We start from the raw sequence: 25,753 nt of genomic DNA on the forward strand, positions 1-25,753 counted from the left end.
ATCTGCTAGAAATGGTGTCCCATCTCCTTTCAGCAAGTTATTACACTTACTGTGCTGCACAACCTACCAGCCGCACAGAGATCCTCTAATTAGGAAATCTTTTGACAGCTTCAAGCCAAACAAAGTATAGAGATGACAACGCAGCTGGAGCGAGGGAGGGGCAAACCGGTTTTCCCTTTGTCCCGGTGAGTTTAAACACCGGGGCAGAAGGTCGTTACCTGCACGGGCAGCAGGCGGACACCAGACGGGCACCGCGGGCGGCCCTGAGGAGCTACGAGAGGCCCATGCAGGCAAGTAATGCTCCCCGAGCACAAACGCCACAGACGCTAAGAGGGACGACTGCATGTGGGGACAGTAAAGCAAGAGAATAAACTCAAGACCCCCCGGAATCTCCCTGCGCTTCTCCCGCCGACTCGCACATCAAGGCCCCTTTCTTTCTCCACACCGCTTCATCCCTCATAGCGCTGCCTCGGCTTTTCCCCACGGCACGGCGAGGACCCCGAACGCACCACTATCCCCAGGCAGGCGAGGCCACGGCATGACTCCCCGCTGTTCCGTCGGGAGCCGGACGCCACCGAGCGGTGCCCAGCCGCCGGCGCTCTCAGCGCCTCATGCGCCCGGCCGGCCCCGCGGCCACAGCTTTCCCTCGCTCTCAACCCGCCCGGCCAATCAGCGGGCGCGGAGGGCGGGCGCGGACACAATTGACAGGCCGTGCTGGCCAATCGCGGCGGGGTGAGCGTGCCCGGCACGCGAGCCCCCTTTAAAGCGGGCGACGGTTGGGTGAGGGACGTGCCCGGCGCGCGCGCGGCGCGGCTGCCGCTGGAGCCGTTGGGGCGGGCGCGCGCTGCTCCTGCCCTCAGGGCGGGCGCGCGGCGCTGCCTGAGCCCTCAGGCGCTCCTTGAGCCCTCCGTTCCTAACTGCTGCCAGCTCCTTCACCGCTTTCACAACCTAGCTGCTGTATTTTTTGCATCCTTAGGCTTTTATCTCCTCCGAAATGGCATATTTGGGCTTTTGGGATGTGCTCTGGCGTGTACTCGAGCTTTAAGGGAGTGTTTAGTTCCTTGTGGAGGACTGCGTTGGCCTGTAATATAAAAGGGAAATATCACTGAATCAATGACGTTGGAAAAGACCTCTGAAAAAGTCACATCCAGCCTACAACCCAACACCATCATGTCCACTAGACTGTGGCACTGAGTGCTGCCTCCTGTCTTACACAGCGATGGTGACTTGACCACCTCCCCAGGCAGTCCATTCCAATATTTAATCATCCCTTCTGTAAGGGAATCCTTCCTAATGTCCGACACAAACCTCCCCTGGGTGCAACTCAAGGCTACGTCCTCTTGTCCTGTCGCTGGTTGTCTGGGAGAAGATATGTCTAGTTTCAATCCCTGTTAATATTTCAGTCTCTTAGAAATGAACCCCAGAGGCTTCACAACAACTACATCCACTTGCCAAACGAGTTGGGTTGGAGTTCTGTCACCATTCCCATCACAGGGAGCCCATCCTTAGGGCTCATGTAGCAAGGCACATATTGGATGTATCAGGGTTAATAGGGAATGTGGGATTAGCTTGCAAGTTCTTCAAGTTGTTATCATAATGTTGAGGCCTGTTTCCCCCATCTAGCAAATTAAAGTCTTTCAAAACCAGTATACATTCACCAAAAACTCCTCCCTCTCCCTTTTCCTCAGGTTTACATGCTCAACTGCACTTATTACTAAAGCAGAAAATCCCTGAAATTTTACCTTCAGGACATGCAAATTCATCTTTATTATGAATATGTTCCAGAGCTTTTAGTAATCTCACTTTAAGTCTGTACTTCCACAGAATTGCCACATCGTCATTTTAGACATTTGGTCATTTGAGTTTGCTTATTTTTCAAAAAGAATGCAGGTTGTGCTTTTATTAATAATGGCACGTTACAGTCATCGTGTAATTTACAGATAATATGTCTCCATTTTAAAGTTTTGAATGGCCAGCATACCAAAGTTATTGCCTTCAAAATTAAATTTCATCACCTTTTCATTTCAGGTGGTGCCTGTTTGATTTTTTTTTTCCTTCACATCTAAATCAGCCACGAAGCCTCTCCTAGGAATCAGTTTGGGGTATATTAAGTCAAATAAAGTTTGTGACATTTTGACTGCAGCTGTGTGTTCCTGTTGCATTAGAGACTACTCACTCCCTGGTAGAAAACTCCATGTGCATCTGTTGTTACCGGTGGTGGGAAATACTGAAGGAATGCAGGCAATCTCTTTTAAATGGAGAAAAAAAAAACCCAAAAAACAAACAAACCACTCAAACCCACAATTCCTCAGCATTTCTTTTGTATTTCATGTGAGTGACACCTTACTGGATAGGTTGCCATGTACAGCCATTCCTGGAGTATAGCAGAAAGTCTCAAGGAAAACATATAAATTTGCAATCAGGTTTTTCACTTTATGGCATGCATAAAAGATAATACAAAAATGACCAAAAAGTAATCAGTGTTTATAATCTCTTATTAAACATCAAAGGCAAACAGAGGAGCTAAACACCCCTGCCTTTCTAAAAGAAATTAATGATCCTTTTCTTCCTTTGTTCCCTCCATGTGCTAATTGGGTATCAGAGTTCTCAGTGCACCCTTGCCCACAGGTGTAAGCTGCTTTTCTTTGATAATTTGACTATTCACTATAATTAGGCTTTACTAAGAACAACTGTTTATAACCTGTATTTTTCTTCGATTTTGCTGTGACTCATAATAAAATCTGAGCTGAATATTTGATTTTTTTTCCTAGTAAGATATGATTTACAGAGGAATGTAATATTTTTTTTAATTAAATTAAGAACCATATTGGATAACTTCAGGACTTCGGAAGAGATCTTACACACCTGAAAGTGTTTACACTCTGAAAGTTTTATTCGCTTGTTTTTCATGAACTTTTATGAAAGAATGGGGAAAAAGAACCTGGCCCAAAACATGTTTTGGTATTTATCACAGCTTTTTTTTTTTTTTTTTTTTTTGCTCTATTGAATCAGTACCTTAGGACATAGCTGTTTAACTGTCAAACCTGATAAACAGAAACTTATTTTAGGATTATTTTACAAGAATTACAGCATAATTTACTAAAAAGCATTTGGCACCAATTCCAGTTAGAAAATTACCTTAAATTGCAAATAATATTCTATTTGCCCTAAAGCTTTATACAGTTCCTATTAACATTGAGTCAGTTTCCTCACTAATGTCTAGTTGAAACTCTCACAAATCTGATGGATGAGGAATGAGGACAGTGTCTTGCCAAGATTATGACATAGATTCCTTTGGCTAGATTTGAAAATGTGAAAGAGGTCTTTTTCTTACACATTTTATTTTATAGCACTGCACCAGACAGTGCTTTTCCTTCTAAGTTATTTTAGGTAGCTGTAACACAGAAGCCCTTGATATTTAACTTCTGTTTTATTGGAATGCTAGCAAGTCCCACCATATATATTCCTGGAGTGGGCTATTACTGCAGTTGTAATCTACTTTAATAGAAGCATTAGGGGTTTTTAGTAAATTTTACTATGGCCTGCAGGAGGAAAAGAGGGTATGTAGTATTTCTCTGCACTCTGACAGGTTTGATATGTAGGTAGTAGAAATACTTTAAAAGGAAGCAGACATCCTTTGAAGTTTAGACAAAGGTCTCTGTAGAAAACCTAGTCATAATATGATTGTAAATCTAATTATAGTTAGCTGTCTGGAAAGACTTAATTTCAGTCAATCAGCCCATTTTATTTTGGGTTTCACTTTATCAAGCACTGCAATGCTTTTTTATTGGGATCGTCCTAACAAGGCATCTTAGTGCCTAAAGGGTCTTTTTTCTTGAAAACCACAGTTTGTTCTCGTTCAGCTTTCTGCCTTAAAAAGTTGGAATCTTTTTAAATTATAAAACTACAAGATCTAATATTGCTGAAATGAGCATTTTGGGGAACAGAATATTAATTGTAGAAAAAACATAATACAGACTTCCTTTTTTGTTAAACCACTTTGAGACACATGCCACATAATTTTAACATGCAATGTTAAAAGATATGCAATGAAGATGAAAAAATGGATCCTGGAGCAAGTTCTGTCTCCATTTCAATGAGTACAAATGTCAACAATTGCACTGATGTAACTTGAATTAAATCAACTTTAAGCCAGTATTTCCGAGTGTGGAGTGATGTAAAATGTGCACTAACAAAGTGTATAAAATGTCTTTTCTTGGTTTTCCCCCCATTACATCCAGAACTATTGCTTTCTGTTCTTTCTAAAAACCTGGGCCCTTCATGACAAAGCCATGCCTTTTATCACTGAGCAAAATGGCAGTTTTCTGGCAGTATAACTAAGCCTGAGAGGGAAGAAGCAGAAGGGAACTTCTGAAAAAGTAACACCACAGAGGGTTGGTGGAAGAAGTGGTGAATGTCAGGAAAGAGAAGTGAGGAAAGGAGAGGAAGGAGGAAAGGGCCAAGGGAGACATAGACAATCCTGTCCTACACCACTGCAGTCTTTTGATGTTCAGCCATCACAGAATGCTTTCCCGTCTGCTTTTTAGGCAGATGTTTCAAAAGCATTCTGAAACAGAGATATATCCTCTTCACATCAGTGGAGGAGGAATTGAAGAGGATTGACAAGAAAATGGCTACTGCTGCAACAAGCCTGAAACCAGAGTTTTCTTCACAGAAAGACGTGACACACAAAGAAAATAAAGCAGACTTCCTTCCTCACAACGTTGCTGTCTCAGTCCTCACAGAAGGGCTTGGAAAGATCAGACACAGTCTCTGCTCAGTTTTTTATTTCTCTGCAAATATTGCCAAAAATATTTGAATTTATGGTAGTTTCTGTGAAAATCTTAGAACATATCTCAGCATTGAAACCAAATAGGTGTTAAACTGTAAATTCTTTGGTTGTACCGGATCTGACCTAGACATTAAGTGGAAGTTTACTGGGAAGTCTGAAGACTTTTATATCACATTAGCTTTTGAATATTAAATAATTCTGGAAATAAATTACATTGAGTACAGCAGTGGACAACAAGATTTCATTCTACTTTTCCTAAATTTAAATATTTAAAATACCTTTTGAGGAATTTGAAAAGTGAAAAGAATCCAGTCTTTCTTTAGGTTGCTCATACTTGGCTTTGAATTCCTGCTTATACTGAGAATCCTAAAAGGCATCGATCCAGTTCACATCCTCTTAATTTGCAATCCAGTTGCAGTAAGCTGCTAGCTAGCTTTTAAGTCAAGAAACTCTGGACTGTCAATACCAATTGTAAGTGACCAATGTACAGTGCTTCTGTGTAATTTTCTTTATTAGGGATATAGTGGTCTGCTTGGAGACACAATTAAGAAAGCCTGAAGCAATGTTGCCTGTAATTTTGGGTGTTTCATTTATATATACACACACATTTTTGTATATTTGTCACTTATACACACATAGAATCCCACAATTTCTCTTAAAGGTTTCTTATGTATTAAGAAAAGCTAACAGAATGGTTTTTAAATGTTTTTCTGTATCTAGATGTTGTCTTTCCTATGAAGCCTAGTAACAAAACCAGAACCGTGGTGAAAAACTAAACTAAGAATCACTAATTACATCATGGGCAACTATATACTATAGTAATAACTGTAGTACTAACTATAACAGCAGTGTTATGCAGCTTAACTGTTCATTCTGTTTCTGGTTAGATGTTACAGCAGTGAAACAGGAATTCAAAATCAACATTTCAAGACCTACTGAGCAGTTATATCGACTTAGTAAATACCTGAATTACTTGTTCTTTAAATGCATTTTGGGTTTTGTGGTTTTTTTTTTTTTTTTTTTTTTTTTTTTTTTTTTTTTTTTTTTTTTAATTTAAATTTAAATTCCATGGTTAACTTCACAATTTGCTAGAGACGGTGCATTTTCCTGACTCTAAGAGAGCCACTAGGTGGGAGTATGTTATCTTAAAAGGCGCCTGGTTAGCCACGGCAGCTGACATTTTGGAGGAGCTCCACTCCTCTCTTTTCCTGGCAGCCAGGAGATGCTGCAACTCTCTTCACACCATGTCGAGTTGGTGGTGATCGATTTGGGATTTTTCGACGCTCTTCTCCACACTGAACCACTGGGGAGACACTGCCTCACTGCACTTCTGGCCCAGGAAGACGTGCGCTGCGTCAAGCAAAGGCAAAGACTTGATAGAATCACATGTGGGTCCCTTCCAACTCAGGAAGGGATCATTGATTCCAACTCCTGGCCCTGCACAGGACACTCCAAGAGTCACACCCTGTGCTTGAGAGCATTGTCCAAATGTTTCTTGAACTCTGTCGGGATTGGGGCTGTGACCACTTCCCTGGGGAGCCTGTTCCAGTGCCCAGCCACCCTCTGAGAAGAACCTTTTCCTAATAGCCAGTCTAAACCTCCCCTGACACAGCTTCAGGCCTTTCCCTCAGGTCCTGTCACTGGTCACCACAGAGGAGAGATCAGTGTCTGCCCCTCCTTGTCCACTCACAATGAAGCTGAGATCACAATGAGGTCTCCCCTCAGTCTCTTCCCTAGGCCAAACTAAGTGACCTCAGTTGCTCCTCATGCACCTTCCCCTCCACACTCTTCACCATCTTCCTGACCCTTCTTTAGTCACTCTCTAATAAGACAAGTGCCACCCTTCAAGAAGTTTATCTCATGTTCAGACAAGGAACACAAGCTAATTACGTAGGAAGCCCCGAGGGCCCAGGTGAAAAAAGACTCAGAAAATTACCTTTCTAACATAAAAGCTAAGAATAACTTTTTTTTTTAAGGCTTGTTAAAATATATTAAAAAGCCAGGCATTTGCCAGAGAGGGAACTGGAAGGAGATTAAGAAAGAATATATAGGGAAAAAAGAAAAAAAAAAGTTGTAGCAATATTCAGCACAAAAGTGATAGAGCAGTTTTCAAAGTAAGCTATATTTTTTAAAAAGGAACAGAGCCTCACATTAGTCCTAAAATGAGAATACAATAAAAGGCATTTTAGCACAGATGAGTAAATTCCAAGTAATGACTGAAAGATGTGTGTGTTCAGCTCTAAAGATCCAGGATGATGCTGTTGGACTGGGAAGTGTAATGTGTAGTAAATTTTGGAGGGAAGCCATGATACTGGAAAGATGGTGCCAAATGAGCTGTTTCCCAAAGTACAACTTTGTGGAAACAGCAAAAACCTCTGATTTTCACATCAGGAATATCTGAGCTGTAAGGCCATAAGTGGAAAAAAAGTAATGCAAATTATTATTTATTGTTCCTTGTAGTACAAGAAGGGGAGGGACAGCTAATGTAAGGAAAACAATTTTTTTAAAAGTGCTTTTTCATATATCATAATTTATCTTGCCATAGAGCCTGTCAAAGGTCAGGCTGACAAACTAAAAATGGAGTAAGATAAGTTCACGCAGTATTAAATGTGATGAAATGAATGCTCTAAAGCTGGAAGTTTGCAAATTGTAAACTTCTGAGAATATGTCAAGAATCCATTTGCACCTGTACCCTGTCCTCAAGTTTTCACTGTTGCTCATCAGTGGAGAATGATACTTTGCTAAACTGACTGTCAGATATTGCCAAGGTCATTCCCTCTTTCCTCTGATGGTAAAAATTTGGCACTCATCTATAAGCTCAAGGTGCTCAAAGGTAGTAAGGTTGTTAACAGTGTTTGGTTATCCTGCTGCAGCTCTGGATTGAGAGTCCCGTTTTCCTAAATAATAATGGGAGTAGCTTTGTTCACAGAAAATATCTCAGAAGCCACCTCAAGGGTGCATTACCTAGGCCAACAAAAAAATTGGTAGAAACAATGGTGGCAGTGCAAAACCATTTGTAGATAGCTTCCTGAAAAGATTTGAAAAACTACAAAGAAAAAAAAAAAGCTGCAGAGTTTTTTTACATGTAGGATTCTTTGTATCATAATTCTGTGTAAAGTTCATTATTACTGAGGGTTCATTTCTGAACATCATTATTAAATTTTCACAGGTACAAGATTTTTGAGAAGTCAGAAAATGGATGGCAATATTTCATATTTAATTTTGCTCTCTGTGAAGACAAAGCTATTGTTGGTTTTAGCTGGAAGAAACATAACCCAGTGATGCTGTTGCAATAAAGAAGCCTGGAGTACTCCTTAATTATAGATGTAATAGTATAACTTTTAACTGTGCAGTCCTAATTATGCAACTTTTTTAAAAGGAATTTCTCTTACTATTTATTTAATTAAGGTCAAGTGTTTTTTATATAAATAGATACCTGGCTCTCACCCCATATTCCCTTCCTGCTCAGTTATACACTGAGCTCACAATTAGTGTAACAAATCCACTGTCTTTCCCATAAGAACAGACTGTTGTTGCAAGCACAGATTTTTATTTAATTGCAGCATTCAGTACTGTCTGTTAGAGAGCTTTTAATGCAAATTCCCCAAAATAAAAAATGCAAACTAAAAAATTACTGAAGGGAAAGTAACTTCTATAACTGGTTTGGGTGGATATTTTCAGCTTGCTAGTAAAAATCTCTTTGCAAGTCATAAAAACCTCATTATAATTTTGCAACACATTCATGACTATGCATCAGCTCTACTGCTTGTGCAGTTCCCAGTGCTTTAACAGTATTAGTTACTGGAATTGCTCAGACATCAGAAATAGAAACACTCTGTTCCTTGCTGGAATTTCAGTTCATCGGCCAAGCAGAATTACTGCTTTCTCCACGCAAGTTTTTGAAAAGACATTATTCCGAGCCTACACCCTGTCTGTCAATACATGATGAAATTGTCATTCTAAAATAGTTACTTGTAGAGTGGAGTGGTTCTTTCTTGCTTACAGTGCAACCAAACCTACTTGCTGACGGAAATTGGGAGTAGTAACTAAAAGAATACAAACATCTGTCTTTACCACGCAATCATCCATGATAAATGGCTGATGTACTGGATGAAGAAATGTTATCTTTACCTATTTGTCAAGGCCATGTCCTAGTTTATTAGGAGGAGCTGAGGTTTGTCTACATCCCAAGGTTGATGAAAAGATGAGTAATGGGATGTGGTAACATGACTGGGGATATCACGGGCTACATCTTCATGTATACTTCAGGGTAACCTTACACACTTGACACTCTGAGATGATTTGCAGCCCTAAGTGAGACCTTCAGGCTCCTCTTCCAAAATTTGAAATACCTTGGAAGGGACTCCTGAGATACTGTCAGAGCTGCAACCTCTATAATTCAGCCATGAATAAAATGAGGCTTGGGATGGAATTGAAACAGTCTCGAGTGTATCTGCACGATGCAGGTCTCTTGCTTCAGATGAGCAGGTATGACTGCAATACAGGACAGGGTCATGAGATGTTGTCTGTTCAGGCTCCAAAAGAGACAGAGCTGGTACAGATGGTGCTGAACTGAACAGCTGCCTCCCCCTAGGGCTAAATGCACTGCTCCATTTTTCACAGCCATACTGTTTCTGGTTCTGGAGGCAACCAAGTCATCCTTGGCTCCAGGCTAGTTACAAAGTGCAGAATCACATCATTTAGACACTAAATGAAGTGCTTGAAACCAGGTGCCTCCCTTCTCCTGAATATTCACTTGGAGCTACCTACAATCCCGTCTGCAAATATAAATGGCAAAAGTTACTCTGTTTAATATCTAACTCTAGTATTTCCTGCAGGAGTGTGGCAAACTCCTCATTTTCTTCACATCCACATCTCTTCATGTGAGATTTATTAATTACTAACTTTTCCCTACTGTGTGGGAGTAGCAGACCCACCCCTCCATCTGTTTATGTGTAGTACTAAATGGAAACGTGAGGGTACTTTCTGCAAAACTGCAAGGAACACGGGTGCAAATCTAAGTTAGGTCTCATCCTATGCACAAACAGAAGATAAGGTGGCTTGGCAAGTTTAGCAGAGCACAACCTTTCATTTTAATGTATTCTTAACCACATACTATAGTAGGCCTTCTTAGCCTCACAGAACTCTGGTTTCACAGGCACAGAAAATGCCTTCTGGGGAGGAACATGTATTTTATTTTTGGGGTATGTCCAATGCAAAAAACCCTACAACCTTATGCAAATATAACCAGGTCCTGGAGGAAGCCAGAAATCAGAGAGATTATTATTGTCCTGGTTATAGAAATGGGAAAGAGTTAAAAAGGCAACACTGTAGCCAATAGCTTGGGAGGTACAGCAAGTTATCTGCTTTAACTAAGAGGATTTGTTATAATGAAAGCAACAGTGCAGTAAGGAAGCAGACCTCTGATCAAACCTAATAGTCTCTCTTATTTCTACCTGAAAATTTTATTAATGACTTCCACAAATTTCCCAGTCTTTGCAGTTTCTGATTGCATCTAGAGATCTGTTTCCCATTCTGAACATCACTGAGGCCAATAGACCATGAGAAGTGACACCCTCCTTTGGAGATCCCAAACAGAGCCTGTTCCAACACAGAGTGGACAGAGAGGCATTTTGCCCTTCTAACTCAAAGCCACAGGAGTTGCCTGACTGGATTAAAAAAAAAAAAAAAAAAAAAAAAAAATCACTGTCCTAACCATGAGACTAAAACCAGAAAACCAGAAAAGGTGAGCTGTAGCAACTCCATAGCCTTATCCAAAGTCTCATGAACTCCTAGAGGATGGACTAAGAAGATCCTAGGAACAGGCCTTCCAAATCCCCAGAAATGCTGTAACCATCACATTTTTTTCCACTCTTTGTAAATTGATATTGCTGTTTCCATTCAAAGTGGTGCTCAGTCAGGAAGGCGCTCAAGGGTTTGGGTAACAAATGGGGATGTCTACCTTAAAATTCTGGCCAGGGTTATCAGCTAAACAAAGTCACAGAATAGGTTTGCACATTTGTACATGGTCCATGTTTGCATGATTCCAGTTGCAGCACCTGGCAACTGGTGGCTTGGTTCAAGGCAGGCCAGGGTGGGCTACATTGAGCCATTAGAGATGAAACAGTGGGGTAGTTCAGCTAGACACACGAGTCACAGTGCACCACCACATAGTCAGAAGATGGACCACCACCTATTTGATTTACTAGGTTAGATTGCAGCCTGTGGCATTGATGGCATACTTCAATTTAAGGGAAGGCAAGATAATCCTTTGAATCTCGCTGCTAACATGCAACCCCCACTGCAAGCCTCCTAAACTCCAGCTGGGCACAGGAAGGCAGACACAATAATGTGCCCTGCATACCCAACTAAGTAGCATAAGTAGCATCTGAGTCTTCAGGCACACACTGCTGCATTCACTGGCTAGTCCTCTACCACACTTAATATGCCCTGTCCTTGCAAGTAAAATAAACCTGCATTATCTGCCTGTCACATTCCCACTGCTTTGTTCAGACCGAGCACCAAGTTGTAGGTGTTGTGATGTAGTTGTAGGGGACTGTGCAGCTGATTTGCTCCAAATCACACTATCACAGAGCAGCCACTGACAGTTTTGCACAATATAGAAAAGGCAACTTCTGAAAAAAAGCCACATAGCTAAACAAAGTTTTCTTATAAACGGGGGAAACATAAAAAAGTTACAGAAAATCTTAGAGAAAGTTTTCTGCCCTGTGAGACACAGAAACAGTAACTTCAAATCCCCAGTTGTGTGACAGACAGAACTGTGTTACTGCAATCAATGAAATTCTGACTTAAGCCTCCTAAAGGTCTCTCCACTTGCCCCTGTCTCCCATAGTCTCTGGACACTCAGGACCATATCCTAAATGTTCTCTTGACTTCAGAACTGAAGCTACGTCACAGAACACACACCAGAATAATTTTTTTTAAGAAATTATGCCAAAAAAAAGCCTTCAAATACTTTTAGTGTTCCATTCCTACAGCAGAGGACATTGTTTATTCTACCAGCACAATGCTCTGAAAGATTTTTGTAAGGCTGACAAAGAACTGGAATGCATTACACCAAAGAGCCTCAAGACTACTAAGCTCTTCTATCTTCACTTCCCATCAGAAAGCTCATTCATGACAGTTAAGTGCTCAGATGAATCAGGTCCACAGCTATTACAAAGCATAATGAGGAAATGCTCCGAGTCACCCGAGAACTTTAATTTCAGTGAATAAAAGGAGATGCTAACTAATGACTGTCTAACACAGTTCTCTATCATCCAGTGGTGTGTGATGCCTTATTTAATGTGAGAACATGCAACAAATAATACAGCACCATGTAATTTCTAGAGATCACAGTTCTAATTTCATCTTGCTGCCGTATGCATTCTAAAACTTGTCTGGACGATGTCAAGTCACACACAAGTTTAATTCTCTCTTCCCTACCCCCTCAGACTTTAACAAGTATTACTATGATTTTGCTTTCATTAAAAGCCTCAACGGTATTTATATGTAGCATTCTCCTTTAGCACAGGAGAATGCAGAGTGAAATCCAGCAGCAGATGACTGTTCACAGCAGAATGAGTAATCACTTGTGTTCCAAGCTAAAATAAATGCAAACATAACATCAGAAAGCACACTGTTCTAATGTCTTCATTTAGTAACTTACCTTTTTTGTTAATTCCTTTTAAACAAGGATTTTCTAAAAGCATTTTGAACCTTACTCATTTTATTTTTGTTTTCCTTGGAAAGCCTGAAGTGAAACATCTATCCTTTAAATTTGATGTCTTCACTACTTGCCTTTTCCAGTGGCATGGGGTGATGGTTATACTCCTTCATGACGTATTCTGGTTTAACCACACAGCTTTTCAAAACAGCCCCCACTAAATTGAGCTGTGGCTCTGGATTTACACTCTCCATCACCATCACTTACAGTTACCGATGAACAATTTCACTTCTAAGCACACACATTTCCCCAACAGCTGAATTGCTCCACAGTTTTCTGTTTTTCTTATTACAACTAGCTCCTTCATTTCAATGGCATCACAGTTGAGCTCAAGTCTGAAATGCAATGCTCCAGCTAGTGCTTATTTTTACTCGAGTAATTACAGAAGAAAAAGTTGACACTGACATTTACCAAAATATTGCAGAGCACAAACACCACCCGCTGAGCTGAACATGAAAATTCATGCCTGCTAGTCTTGTTTTTCTCCTCAGAGTATGACTGATTTGACTCATGCCTGACTTTAACAAAATTTCCAGATCTTTGCTAGACCTGTAGTTGGTAGGAAAAATGCCTAAATATGCAGCTGAATTTCTGCTCCTATGCCCACATAATTACTCGTCTTTGATAAAAGGATACAGCAAGTCATTCTAGACCATTCCATAGCAAATTTTAAGTTTAAAACTTTATATACTGAAAGAAAACTCTCTACTAATATATCTGAAAGAAAACTGTGCAAGGAACTGCTTTCATTTGTTTTGTAGACACCTATGAAAATCCCAATTTAGTCAATCAGGATGCTTTTTGCTCAACAGTGTTAGCAGTGCAGGAGCACTGGTCCTTTGATACTGAAGCTAGAGCACAAACATTTTCTCTGCCTTCCAAGAGTCCCACGTGTGATTCGGTTACTGGTCATGACCCCGTTGTTTATTGTATATGTGGATCATAAGAATTACTGGAATTCTTATAAATCCCAATTAAATAAAGGGTAAAAGAAAAGCCCACCTGTAATCAGACACCATGTAACTGCATGTTAATGGCCTGTTCAGTGCCCTACTGGGATACCTTAGAGTAATACTACAGCATTATACTCAATTTCAAGAGGTCAGTAGACATTTTTAAATGAATAAAATCTATTTATATAATTACAGTTATGACTACAGCTCATGCCTTATTCACAGCAAGTAAAAAAACCACACTGGAGTTTATGTAAATATTACTAATGCATACACTACAAAAAAGTAACTCATGTTAATTAAAAAACACCTTAATTTCAAAAGTTTACCAGAAACAGTTACATGAAGCATTGCAATCTTTCAAAGCAGAAATTGTTTACAAGGATCCAGCAGTAATTAATATCCAGCTGCTCAGAGCTGGGCTGCCAGTTGAACATGTAGTGAAAGCTGGGCTGAAATCCCTTCTTATTTGATGGCAGCAGGAGTCATGCTGCTCTTTCCTGTGAGCTGGAATTTCACCCCAGTCTTTCCATTCTTTGTCGGTTATGATGGAGCAGCCAGAAGATGACAGAAAGTAGCCAAGTAGACTCTCAGTTCTAAAAATCCAACCTTCAAGGTCTAGGGGATAGGAGGAGGTCTAGGAGGAGGGGGTTTATAGCACAGTTAAAAGGAGTCTTTCTAAAAATGGGCAAATAGCCATTTCAGCAGCAGAGCTGATGGCAGGACACTGCACACCATTAATAGAAGTAAATCTGAGGTTGAGTCCTTGGTGAAGACACCATCATATTAGCCTTCAACTAGAAAGGAAGGCAAGCACAACATGTGAACAAGTAAGCACATGTATACACAAGGCATTCCAGGAGCTGAACAATTTCTCTGCATACAAAAAAGACCTTGCTAAGGAAAAAAATAGCCAAGGCTTTTAGCATTTAAATGATTGCCTACATGAACTTGATTTCAAATCCAACTGTATACATTCTTGATAAACTGAAAGGCCTCAGCATTGAAGATAAAACATTTCTAGCACCAGCTACTGGCTGAAAGTGAATACTTACAAGAGATGAGTATAGGAAGACATGTTGTCTTTCACTGAGAAAGTGTTTTAAGGCAATATCCAAAATCACAATATAGCCACCACAGAAACTGCTCCAATGATCTCTGGTACTTTACAGCACCTATGCAGGTTCCACACCTGAGGAGTGGTAGGAACTAAATTTGTGTCTGTAATCCTCCTCCCTGCTGGGAATGCTGGAAATGTCCCAACATCTGTGCATTGCTAGATGACATAAAGCAAGCAAATTTCTTCCTATTTGCTCCTAAATCCCTCTGTAGCCATTTATATTAGCCATATTAGCCACTATCACTGGCAAGGAAATTGGTGAGGAATTGCCATCTTTCCTTATCACTAACCCAATTAAAAAGCTGTTCAATAAGGTAGCAAGTGTTTACACAGTTAATACAAATGACAGATTCCTGAACATTTCCCAAAAAGGAAACAACTTTAACTGGTCTGGCCAGATCAGATGTGCTCCTGCAACACCCAGCTCAGGGTTGGTTTTCCTTTTTTTCTCTCTCAAAAAAGAGGAAATTTACTAGCATTTCCACCAAGGAGTATTTTAGGAACGGAGACAGTAATTTCTGAATATACACTATATCTATAAAACGGAGAGGTAAGGAGTTTGTTCTCCATTTCCATCACTTTGTGGAACTCCATCACCCATTTTTATTAATAGTTATGGCACCCAGGTATGCAGCTAAGAAACTGAAGAACACGAAGGATGTTATTAGAATCATTTTGGCTAAAGACAAGGAGCAGAACTGCATCGCAACCCTACTTTTTCCATGATTTAAAGGTGTGTTAAAATATACCAAGATTTTCAGGAAATCTGTTATTTAGCTTACACAGTAAGCTATGCCTTGTGCACTGTGTTTCTAGACAAAGTTGCATTTTAAAATGCTGCACAAAGTTAAGAAACTTTACATGGTGCCAGTGAGTAACGTGTGCTTTCATAAATACAGTAGTATACATCCTATATACAGACACTGCATGGAAGCCTCCAGGAGGGCTGTCAGCCGGCCATCCACAGGAAGAAGGGAATGAAGATGGTGGGGAGTGTGGTGGAGGGTGCCACACCGAGGCACACTATTGACGCTAGTCCCACAAGCACCGACGCGAGCACGCTCCTCTGGTCCCGAATTATCATCTTCAGAGTCTCACAGAACTGGAAAAACAAAAACAAACAAAAAGAACAAGTGCGAAAGATGAGATTTAAACAGGAAAAGTTTTGTCTGCAGAGCTGGCTCTGGGGACAGAGAGGTGCTGCCGCAGCTCTCGCACGGAGGGAAGAGCTGGGCTGGCACCGCATCACCCCCAGCATCACCCCCGGTACTGCCTGTGGCTCTGGATACAACCTGTAGCTTCACGGCATTTTAGAAGCGTGTTAATTGTTTGGCTTTCCTGGCCGCTCGGAGCCAGCCGGGGCCGGGCAGTGCCCGCTGCGGGAGAGCGGCCCCGGGGCCCGCGGGGGAAGGGCAGCGCCGCCCCGGCCGGGCCCTACCTTGTCGGTCTGGAAGCTGACGGCGGCTCCGTATCGGCAGTAGGTGACGAAGTGCTCGCAATTGTTCCAGAGCAGGCTGTAGGCCGTGGCGCCCACCAGCTTCTCCGCCCGGCGCGCCGACTCCTCGCTGCTCAGCACCTGGCCCTCGAAGAGCCGGTCCATGTGGTTGACCAGGATGCTGCCGCCGTAGGCGAAGTCCTCCACCGTGTCCACCCGCACGCTGGCCGCCCTGGCGATGACGCCCAGGATGAGCCGCTTGTTGGTCACCACCTGCTGGATCTGCCGGCTGTCGGCGGTGACGGAGGGCAGGATGTCGGGCATCAGGTGGGCCACGCGGTTCTCGCCCAGGTAGATGCCGAAGTGCACGAAGAGTGTGCGGGGCACCTCCAGCAGGTCTCCCCGCTTGAAGCAGCTGGTGTCGTAGTAGCCGGGCGCGGGCGGCGGCGTCTCCCCGCCGGAGCCCGCGGGCAGCGGCCGGATGTGGACGAGCAGCATCAGCTTCTCCAGCAGCAGCGACGCCGCCTGCGGCACCGGGTTCTTCATGCTCGGCGGGGAAACCCTCGGTGCCTCCGAGCCGCTCCTGGCCCCCGGCACGGCTTTTCTATGCTGCGGGCGGGGCGGGGCGGGCACCGGGGCCGGCCCACGGGTGAGGGGCGTGCGGGAACTCCCGCCCCGGGACCGGCCCGGCTGTCCCGGGGAGCGGCGGGCACCCCCAGCCCGCCCGGGGCCCTCGCTCCGGCCGCTCTGCCCTGCGGATGGCGCGGTGCCCGCAGCCCGGAGACACTGCCAGCTCCGCCCCGTCTGCCCAGGTGGAAGCGCACGAAAAAGTGCGGGCAAAGCCCTTCACCCGGCCCGGAGAAACCAGCCAGGGCTCTGGGGCCGCTCCGTGCGCCTTCCCCGCCGGTGGGACATGAGGGGCTCCCGCTTCCCGCCCTGGACAAGCGGAGACCCGACCGGATCGGGCGGGACAGGCGAGGGAGCGTCTGTCTGTCTTCCCTCAGAGAAAACAGGTCTCCGAGGGAGAGCGAGAAGTCGCATTTATAAATTAATTCCCCCCCAAAGGTCCGCCGGCTAAGGAGGAGTGGGAAACGGCGGAGCGGCATTCCCGTGCCTGCAGTTTCATGCTAATCCATTATGCAAATAGCGAAATCCTGGCAACGGAGCCCACAAAAGAGCAGCCCTGTCAGGCCAACAATGCCGCCGCGATGGAGGCTCGGAAGCTTCAGGAACCAAGCAGGCTTCCGCCCCCTCGGGATGGCGGGATGATGGATGGGACAGACATTCATCTTACCTGGGAGATGACGGGGCGCGGAGGGTGGCAGGGGAGGTGGCCGTGGCCGCAGCCTTTCCCCCAGTCCCCGCCGCCCTGGATCTTTGTTCGTGCCGCTGAGAAACGCGGGGCGGGCGGAGGGAGGGGGAAGGAGGAAGGGATACGCGTGGAAGAATGCTGGACAAGTCTGCTGGAGCATCTTTCTTTAAACCCTGCAGTCTCATGATGCCAAATACGAAACGGGAAAGCGGGAAGAGGAGGCTGGTGTGTAACAGCCTTGGCTGCTCTCCACAGGCAAACTGCGTTGAAACAGTAGCTTATTTTTCTCTCCTCAGTCACTTAAAACTCTGTGGAACAGGAATGAGGTCTCTAGACCACCCCAGAGCTGTGGGATCCCTTTGGTCACACCACCAAAAAAGAAAATGTTCGTTATCCCTTTTCTTCCCGTTAGCAAACAACTCTGGTATGATTCAAAAGCCAAAGGGGATGCAAAGGACCAAGCAGGTAAGAGCCTTCTACCACCGCAGCTTCAGGATCTTGTAAACCTGAAAGCTTATTGATGAACCAAAAGTAAGTTTTCTCACTTTCCCAATAAAGAAAATATTTCAGGGGAGGGGGTTACCTCACTACTCATCAACAAAAAACAATTGTTGGTAGCCTTCTGTTTCGTCCTGCTTGGAGCAGAGAGCAGCTTCCTGGGAAGTGAAGACTATCCTCACCTTGCTCCATCTGCAAAGAAAGAGGCCCTCAGAACCTCTTGTTCACTTGCTGGTTACAGGCCAGAGCCCCAGCACGACTAACAGAGTGATCAGGCCTTTGGGATTTCCTCTGGAGTCTCAGCCAAATTTTTATGCAACAGAGGCTTACCCCTCTCAAGTCCCCTACTTCACTTACAATAGAGAAAAATACTTTTTAGATGTAGCTTATGATGCTGATACAGGAACCCTGTGGATTAGCCACCAGCCACATGTAATTATATAATTAAACCAGTGTATTTTCAAATCCAGATGTTAAAAAATGAATTTCCAAGGTTTGAAGCTTTTTCTCTTAGTAAATAAAAATGGGGGGGGGGGGGGGGGGGGTGGCAGGAAGGAGCAAGGTCTCATTTTTAGTTAGTGCATTTTTTTAAATGGATGAGGGGGAAAAAATTATAACACTTCATCCTCAAAAAGTGTCTCATGCATTTCGTGATGGTCACAGCAGCTGGTCCAAAGCTGGAGCCACAGGTTGTCAGAGACTCCATAGGAAGTCCTGGCACAGAAAAGTTCCTTTCTCCCTCCTGTGTGGATAAATTCCTGCTATCTCAAGATTCCCCCTCTCCCCTGCCATAAAGCTGTCTAGGGAGTGTCTGAATGGTCTTTGCTGAAATAGGTGGTAGAGATGCTTCAGTCCTACAGTTCAGGTTCTTCCTTGTCCAAAGGAAGGTAGAGGACTTCAGCTGAAGTCCCTGGCAAATACAGACACTTCCCAATGGGATCTTTCATATGGACACACCCTTTGTTTGCTTTCTTCATGCCAGTTAGCTTTAATCCCAAAATCAGCAGGGTCCATTTCAAGTAAATCCGGAAAGAAAACCAGGATGAAACTGAAGAAGAGAAATTTCCATGAGAAGGAGACTCAAAGTCTTACTGCATGGTATGGTTTCAAAGCGGTAAGTTGAAAGGTGTGACACTTCTGCAGTGTAATTTCCTCATACCTGGGGCACTGAAAAGCTTCCTCTCTCCCTCTCCCCCAACCACTCACTCAGTCTCAAGCCCAGAAACCCTAATGAACGAGCCTGAAAGGCATTACAGAGCAGACGGGTCTGTGGAATCCACCCAGGTAATGTTTACTAATACCTTGCAATAGTCGTGAGCATTACTGTGTCCAAAGCACTTAATACAACATATCCTGAATGAAACCATTCAAATTCTTGAAAAGCAACCTGTAACCCAACATTTTCTGATTTCAAATCCAAGGGGCTGCATTTCTATTATTGTCAAACTTCCACAGTGCAATGTAAGGTACACTTACCATAATATTTCATCTGAAAGGGGTAGGAAAACATGTACTTTAGAGTGGAAAAACATCACTACTGAGATGCCGAAACTAAAAGTATGCATTGTGCATCAAACACTGGCACATCCTCTTGGCTGACTTTTGTATAATAGCTTTTGTACCTTTAGTACACAAATTTAAATGGGAAAATCACTTTGGAATATTAAATATAAACCCGAAAACACTGAGGAAGTATTTGTTTGGACTATTAACTGCTGTAGAATAATTTAATGATAAAAACCATGCTTTGAGAGTTAGGCTGAGATGCAGTAAGAAAGCTGTGAGAGGTAAGAATGCAGCCTTTGTTTAGTAGTGCAGATGAGCCAAAGTACAAAACCTTAAGTAAGAGGTGTAAGCCAGTTTCCATTACACTGAAACTCCTGCATTAGAAGGAACCTTATTTTATGCACTAGACATTACTATTTCCATCCTGCTCTCACAGCTAACGCAGTAGGGAAAAGGCAGGAAAAGCAGAGAATTGGAAGGGTATGTTCTTGCCTATATGAGGAACAGACCTGTTTTAACAAGCAGGCAAAATGAATTTTTTAACTGACTGAAGTTAAACCAATGCTGACTGCATACATGCTCACCTTTGTGTATAATTTATATTTTACCAAACCTCTCTCAATTACTCAAGCTTTACTTTCAGATCATTTGGGACTGCTGAAGCATAGTTTCATGAATTCAAAACACGTTAAGGCATTCAACATCTTTGGATAGAGATTTTTGGAGGGTGTAATTTGACAGGAAAGTATCTGAAAAGCAATGCCATTTGGTTTAAGCTAGTGTCTTCAAAGAAATAACAGACAGAAAACACATTGGTGAAGAATGGTTTAATAGCATCCAAAAGGGCTACTCCAGAGATAAAAAATAACACCTTTGTATTCCCATGTCCAATCCATCTGAACACTGTACCATTCCTTTCAGCAAATTACAGTTTCCATTACAGAGCTGTAAGTGACCAGCTCTCCAGCAAACAGTACAATTTACTTTTTTGGTTTTTGTACTAAACAAAGGCTAGGGACAGAACAGACAAAATCTGAACAAAGAAGGGAACCGGCATGACAATGCATCAAATTACAGGCAAGTGAAACAACCCCAACAAAAGAACATCAACTAAGGATCCCTCTCTTCCAGTAGAAGAAACCACATAAATGACTAAAACAAATTTATATTTTATAAATGTTCACTTTTATTCAGAAATTGCATATACATTTCCAGAGTCACTTAAGCAGCATACTGAGTGAACTGCAAATATTTATTGTAGCCTTTTTATCCTTGTAGGTTTGCTACTGATGTCTATCACTTTTTCTTTTTTACTTCCTATCAACAGGCTTCCAAATTATTAAGGAGAGTTTTCTAACAAACACTGACTGTAAACATAATAAAACCTGTGTCCCATTTTCCCTTTGAAGTTATTAACTTGGCTATTTTTCTGCAATAAAGTAATGACTCATTTTTTACAACCTGATGATCATGTTGTACACATGGATAGTACCTATGACTTGCTCAGGCAATAATTGTTTAGATGGATAAAGCATTCACTTATGATACCTTCAATTCAAATAAACAAAACCACAGAAAAGGTGGGAACAATCCATAGCATAGTCCTTATTAGCAAGCAAGCAAGAGGCTAGGAAGTCAGTAACAGTGATAGACAGCACTGGAAATTTAAGAACTAACATATAGGTTTGGTGACAATTAAAAAACTATTTTTTTCCATAATTTTGTCTGGTATTAGTAATGTCTCATTTTGTCAGTACTAAACAATTAATGCAATTGGCCCAAAATAAACAAGATTAATTTCTGAATATAAAGTGCCTGAACATGTGGAGTAATATTTTTATGGCTTCTGCAGAGAAAACAGTTATCAGAATTTCCACCTTGCTATTGTCCCAGGAAGTGCGATACAGATTTTTAAGTCTTTTCTTAATGAGCTGAAGAAGTTCAGAAGTATCCCAATGTGAACATGCTAATTATATTGTGGAAGAAGGGAGATGGAGAGGTGGTAACTCTGAGTCAGAAGAAAGAGAGTACACTGCATTCAACATGGTTTTCCTTCACAGCAGAAGACCCTTTTTCTGGGAAGGGCAATGCAAGTGACAGTCAAATAAACTTAACCCAGGCATGACTCTGCTGCACAAATCAAGGATTTAATAGCCCTGGAACAAAACCACCCAGCCCTGCTTCATCCCTGCAAGGACTGTACCACCACAAGGAGGAGTGAGCAGGCAGACTCCCCTTTCCTCATCTTCAAATTTATTACCACATTAAGATCTGCAATCTACTACTACTCAGTGCTTTCAACTCTAGTATTAATTAGTAAAAGATACTGGAAAATGTAATAACAAAGTCTGTCATTAACCAGACAAAGTGCTGGAAGTTTGGTGGATCACCACCAAAGGTCAGCATTTACGACCAGTCACTGTATAACAGTACCAATTATGACTTTCCTTTATTGCCCAGCAGGGAAAACTGTTCCCCAGTACCAGACAGTGCTGAGCTCCCAGCAGTGCAGAGCAGGTTACCCAGCCTCACTCACTGCACAGGACAGACACAGCTGACAGGACAGCAGTCCAGTTGATTTTCAAATAAAGGATGAGAGAAGGAAAAGAGAGATGGACCCAATAGGAGGTAATTTCCATCTTGAAACAATTATCTTGTCTCACAGTTAAATGTTACATTGCAATTTGATTATTTCTATTCTGTGGGAAATAAATTGATTCTTCACTGTATTATCTAGACAGGAAGTGCTATCAGGCACAGACAAAAATATTAGTTTGGTATTACTCAAAACATTTGTTAATCTGTGCCATAAAGGTAAGCCTCTGGGAAATAACTGTCAAGTTTCTATTCTTTAACCTTAAAAAAATCTTCAAGAAGCCAATTCTTGTTTATAACATATTTTTATACAACTTAGTGTTAAAAGCACATATATTAAACACCTGTTATTCTATCAGTGATTTTAAATCAGGAACATTTTTAATCTGGAAATCCAACAGCATCTGTCCAAGCGCTTTACCCTGTAAGAAAAAAACCCCAACATTTTATTTTACTATCTAAATATACTATCTTTTTAAAATAAGGCTTTTTAAAAAGGTTTCATATGAGTGTTTTTCCTATTATCACTGTGAGAATTCAGTCTAAGTTTCTTGAGTTTTCAAGCACTCAAATCTGAATAGACCGATTTATTTGGTACCTAGTGCTAAAATCAATTTATTTGGGGTTCAATTCTATCTATTCATACATAGCATTACCTTACTTTGTGAGCAGTCTTTTGACTACCCTGAGATTATTTGCACATGAGCATTTCTGAGCCTATGAGCACAGCTGTGTGACCCATGGCATTGCTCAGGATCTCATCTTCAGGTTTAGATTTAATATTCAGATTGTACACTTGCAAAATAAATTACTTCCAGATTCACATAACATCATCAACACCAAAGACCTCCTATCCATCTGTTTTTCATGTGTATATTATTTATCAGTATTTTAACTATTAAAGGCATAGGCTAAATGATGAGTTGTCCTACAGTGGGTGGTTCCTGTATATACTTGGAAATAATCAGATTTGTCCAGTAAGTCTGCATTTTTCAAAATGTGACAGCCTTTCCGATAAATTAATTTTGCAAGTGCATCAAAAAGCTGGTAGTCTTCAAATTAGTTATGCCCTTTATGATGCACTATCTTATTAGTACACTTATTTTTCACCAAATATTCTAAATCTACTTTCTACTTTCCTATGTTTGTTTTCAAACCTTAGAAAATTAAACAGACAATGTCTATCAACAGGAAATTAAAAGGAACTAGAGTCAAACCTCAAACCTCACAATTCCGAAAGCTGGTTATAAAGAGACCCATAAAAGATGACTACATTAAAATTATTGCCTTGATACATGCCTGTGGGTCACTTCTTAGAGATGCTATACCGCCACCACCAAGGGAATTCTTCAGAACAAAATTTAATCCATGGATTCCTGGCAACTCATATCTGTAAAATAAAAACTGCACATTATTTCTCAGGGGATTTTGGAAGAAATACCTGTGGAGAACATCAAGCAAAAACTGACATGCAAAATTTCCATGCTTTTGATCACATCCCACTGCTGAGTCAAGTCTAAAAGGTAACAAGATTAAGACAAGGCCCTACCTGCCTTCTTGTTCCTTCCTCTTACTCCAAATTAACAGCCCTTACAAGTTTTAAAGTTGGACCATAAAGTAATCATTCTCCTCTATTCAAAACTCATCCATTTCTAATAAGGTTGTTTCTAGAGTTCTTTCTTTCTATGAGTTTAAGTCCATATCTGTAACCCAGAGGTTCAAGATCCAATACGAACTCGGACAACATGATGGGCAAAAAAAAAGCATTTTTATTAGCTCCTAGTTGTGGTACTGAAAAATACAATCACTTAATTCCTGGAACTCACTTTTGCTAACAAATGCTGCCAGGTAATTGGAAAGACACCCTTCTCCATTACTGAGAAACATCTATGAGTCACTACATCAACTCTTCTGACTAACAGATAACTTTCAATTCAGAGCTTTCCTGGAGCCATGTACTTTGTTCAGATAAAATTTTATTTTAGTGTGACAGACCTATGTTTCTGTTCCATCACCCCTGTAAGCATTTTTCCATCCTTGCTTTTGACTGGTGCAGTTCCAATTTGGAAACTTCTGCAGCAGTTTGGCAAATGGCTCTGTGGTTTCCTATTATTTCAAATTCCATAAATAGTATATTTCCATTTGCCTCTCCTTGCAGTTTTTCAGTGTTTTGTCATCTTCCTTCTATTGTTGGTTTTCTTTGGTTTTGCTTTCTTCCAATATTTTCTTCACCTAAGTACCTGGTATCTTTGCTTTAATTCCATAGGAAAGGATTTAAATCAGAACATCATCAAGCCATGAGGAATTAACAGAGAAAGATGACATCCAATTCTCCCTCTGTCTCCAGATGTTTGACTGCTGCAATTTAAATCCTGCTTCCTCCAACATCACTTATTTTTCTTTAGTCACCTACTGATCTTCATCTGTTTGGGACAGATTCTTTAAACCTTTCCCCTAATATAGGTGTAGTATCTTGCAATGCTCTTATACTGCTGATTTTGTTACTTTGAGGTTTATCTCTTTCAGCTCCTTTAGAGCACTGCGAAAACCATGGCTGTTGCTGGTGCTCACAGCCCTGTCTGCCCTTTTATCTTGGGCATATGACCCAGATCTCTTATGGAGGGAGATGATTCTGCTGAGCAGTCTGGCAGTCACTTCAGTTCTTGTCCTAGAAAGCAAGTAGTCATGGAGTGTCCGTGCATCTGTCTCCCAGGCAAAAAGTTCCTTCTACTTTTTCATTACCACACTCTACTTTGTTATTAGTATTATTAGTTGTTATTAAGAAAAAAAATTGGTGTCAGGGTTCTGTTGCCCTTTCTTAAAAACTGGCTGACAGGCAACATTATCATGCTTAAAGGCATGAAAGTAGATTAATCCACCAGTGCTCTATTAGACAACACAAATATGAAGAATAAAGCAATCCTACAATAAATTACCAACTTAATTTACTAAATTTAACACCACAATCAACTACACAGCACAACCAGATGACCCTGCAAAATTTTCTAAAAAACTAAATAAAAATTTCCAATCACCACATACCATGAAAGCCAGAGATCTACCAAAGCAAAGCACTACACTATAAATTTTACTCTGAAAAGCTGGCAAAGATTTCCAGGCAGCAAAGAATTTCACAGCTAGAGATTGTCTCCTCAAGAACTAGACTGATGGAATATCAATTCCTAATATCGCATCTCTCAAAGTAAGTGTCATGAAAATCAATCAGGAAAAACAAATCAGGAGAGAAACTGAAGAGCATATAAAAGCAGAAACAAATAAGTGGAAGATTTTCATTTCACTTTTTGCTGTAATTTTTGCAGAGGAAATATGTAATACGAGCAATAGACCTTAATTTGGAACACTATAACATGGCACATTTATTTTATTTACTTTGAGAAAATATTTACAGTGGGATAATGTAGCTAAAATGAGGATTACAAAATAATATATGAAGACCAGCATCTTCACTATTTTAAGGCTTGTCTGAAGCATCTGAGCATCCAAAATAAATCCACACAGAAAATAAACTTGCACAATAAAAAGAAGAAAAACCACTATGACCATTATAATAGTCTTAAGCAGTAACAATACATTGACCAGAATGCTGGCAGGCATTTACTCAGCATAATTAGACAATTTAAGCTTAATTAACTGAGATCTAAAGGGAAAAAAAATCTAATTATACAATTTGATTAAATGTTTTAAGAGCTGCTTTTAAAAAACACAGAAAACAAAGAAACCCTTCAAAGAATACTCTATCTGTGACAGAAACCAGTAAGACAAGGAATATTCACTGTTCTAGCTGAATTCCTATGC

The 25,753-nt window shown here is 41.4% G+C and overlaps 2 protein-coding genes across 2 annotated transcripts in view; both read right to left on the minus strand.

The window, feature by feature from the left end:
- LOC310909783 (putative RNA-binding protein 46) overlaps positions 1-16,572 on the minus strand; it is a gene marked incomplete at its 5' end in the record, with an annotated part of 28,792 nt that extends 12,220 nt beyond the window's left edge. Inside the window, 2 exons of the mRNA XM_083861964.1 lie at positions 15,606-15,693; positions 16,030-16,572. Of these exons, the coding sequence (XP_083718090.1) occupies positions 15,606-15,693; positions 16,030-16,572 (631 nt within the window). The remainder of the gene's footprint in view (positions 1-15,605; positions 15,694-16,029) is intronic.
- A 5,709-nt stretch (positions 16,573-22,281) lies between these two features.
- Positions 22,282-25,753, minus strand: part of LOC310909353 (uncharacterized protein) — a gene marked incomplete at its 5' end in the record, with an annotated part of 54,453 nt that continues 50,981 nt past the window's right edge. The window contains 2 exons of the mRNA XM_083861081.1: positions 22,282-22,359; positions 23,237-23,327. Coding sequence (XP_083717207.1) covers positions 22,285-22,359; positions 23,237-23,327 — 166 coding nt within the window. The 3' untranslated portion in view covers positions 22,282-22,284. The remainder of the gene's footprint in view (positions 22,360-23,236; positions 23,328-25,753) is intronic.

Source organism: Zosterops lateralis, assembly GCF_965231275.1.
Source record: "Zosterops lateralis genome assembly, chromosome: 5".
NCBI lineage: Eukaryota > Metazoa > Chordata > Aves > Passeriformes > Zosteropidae > Zosterops > Zosterops lateralis.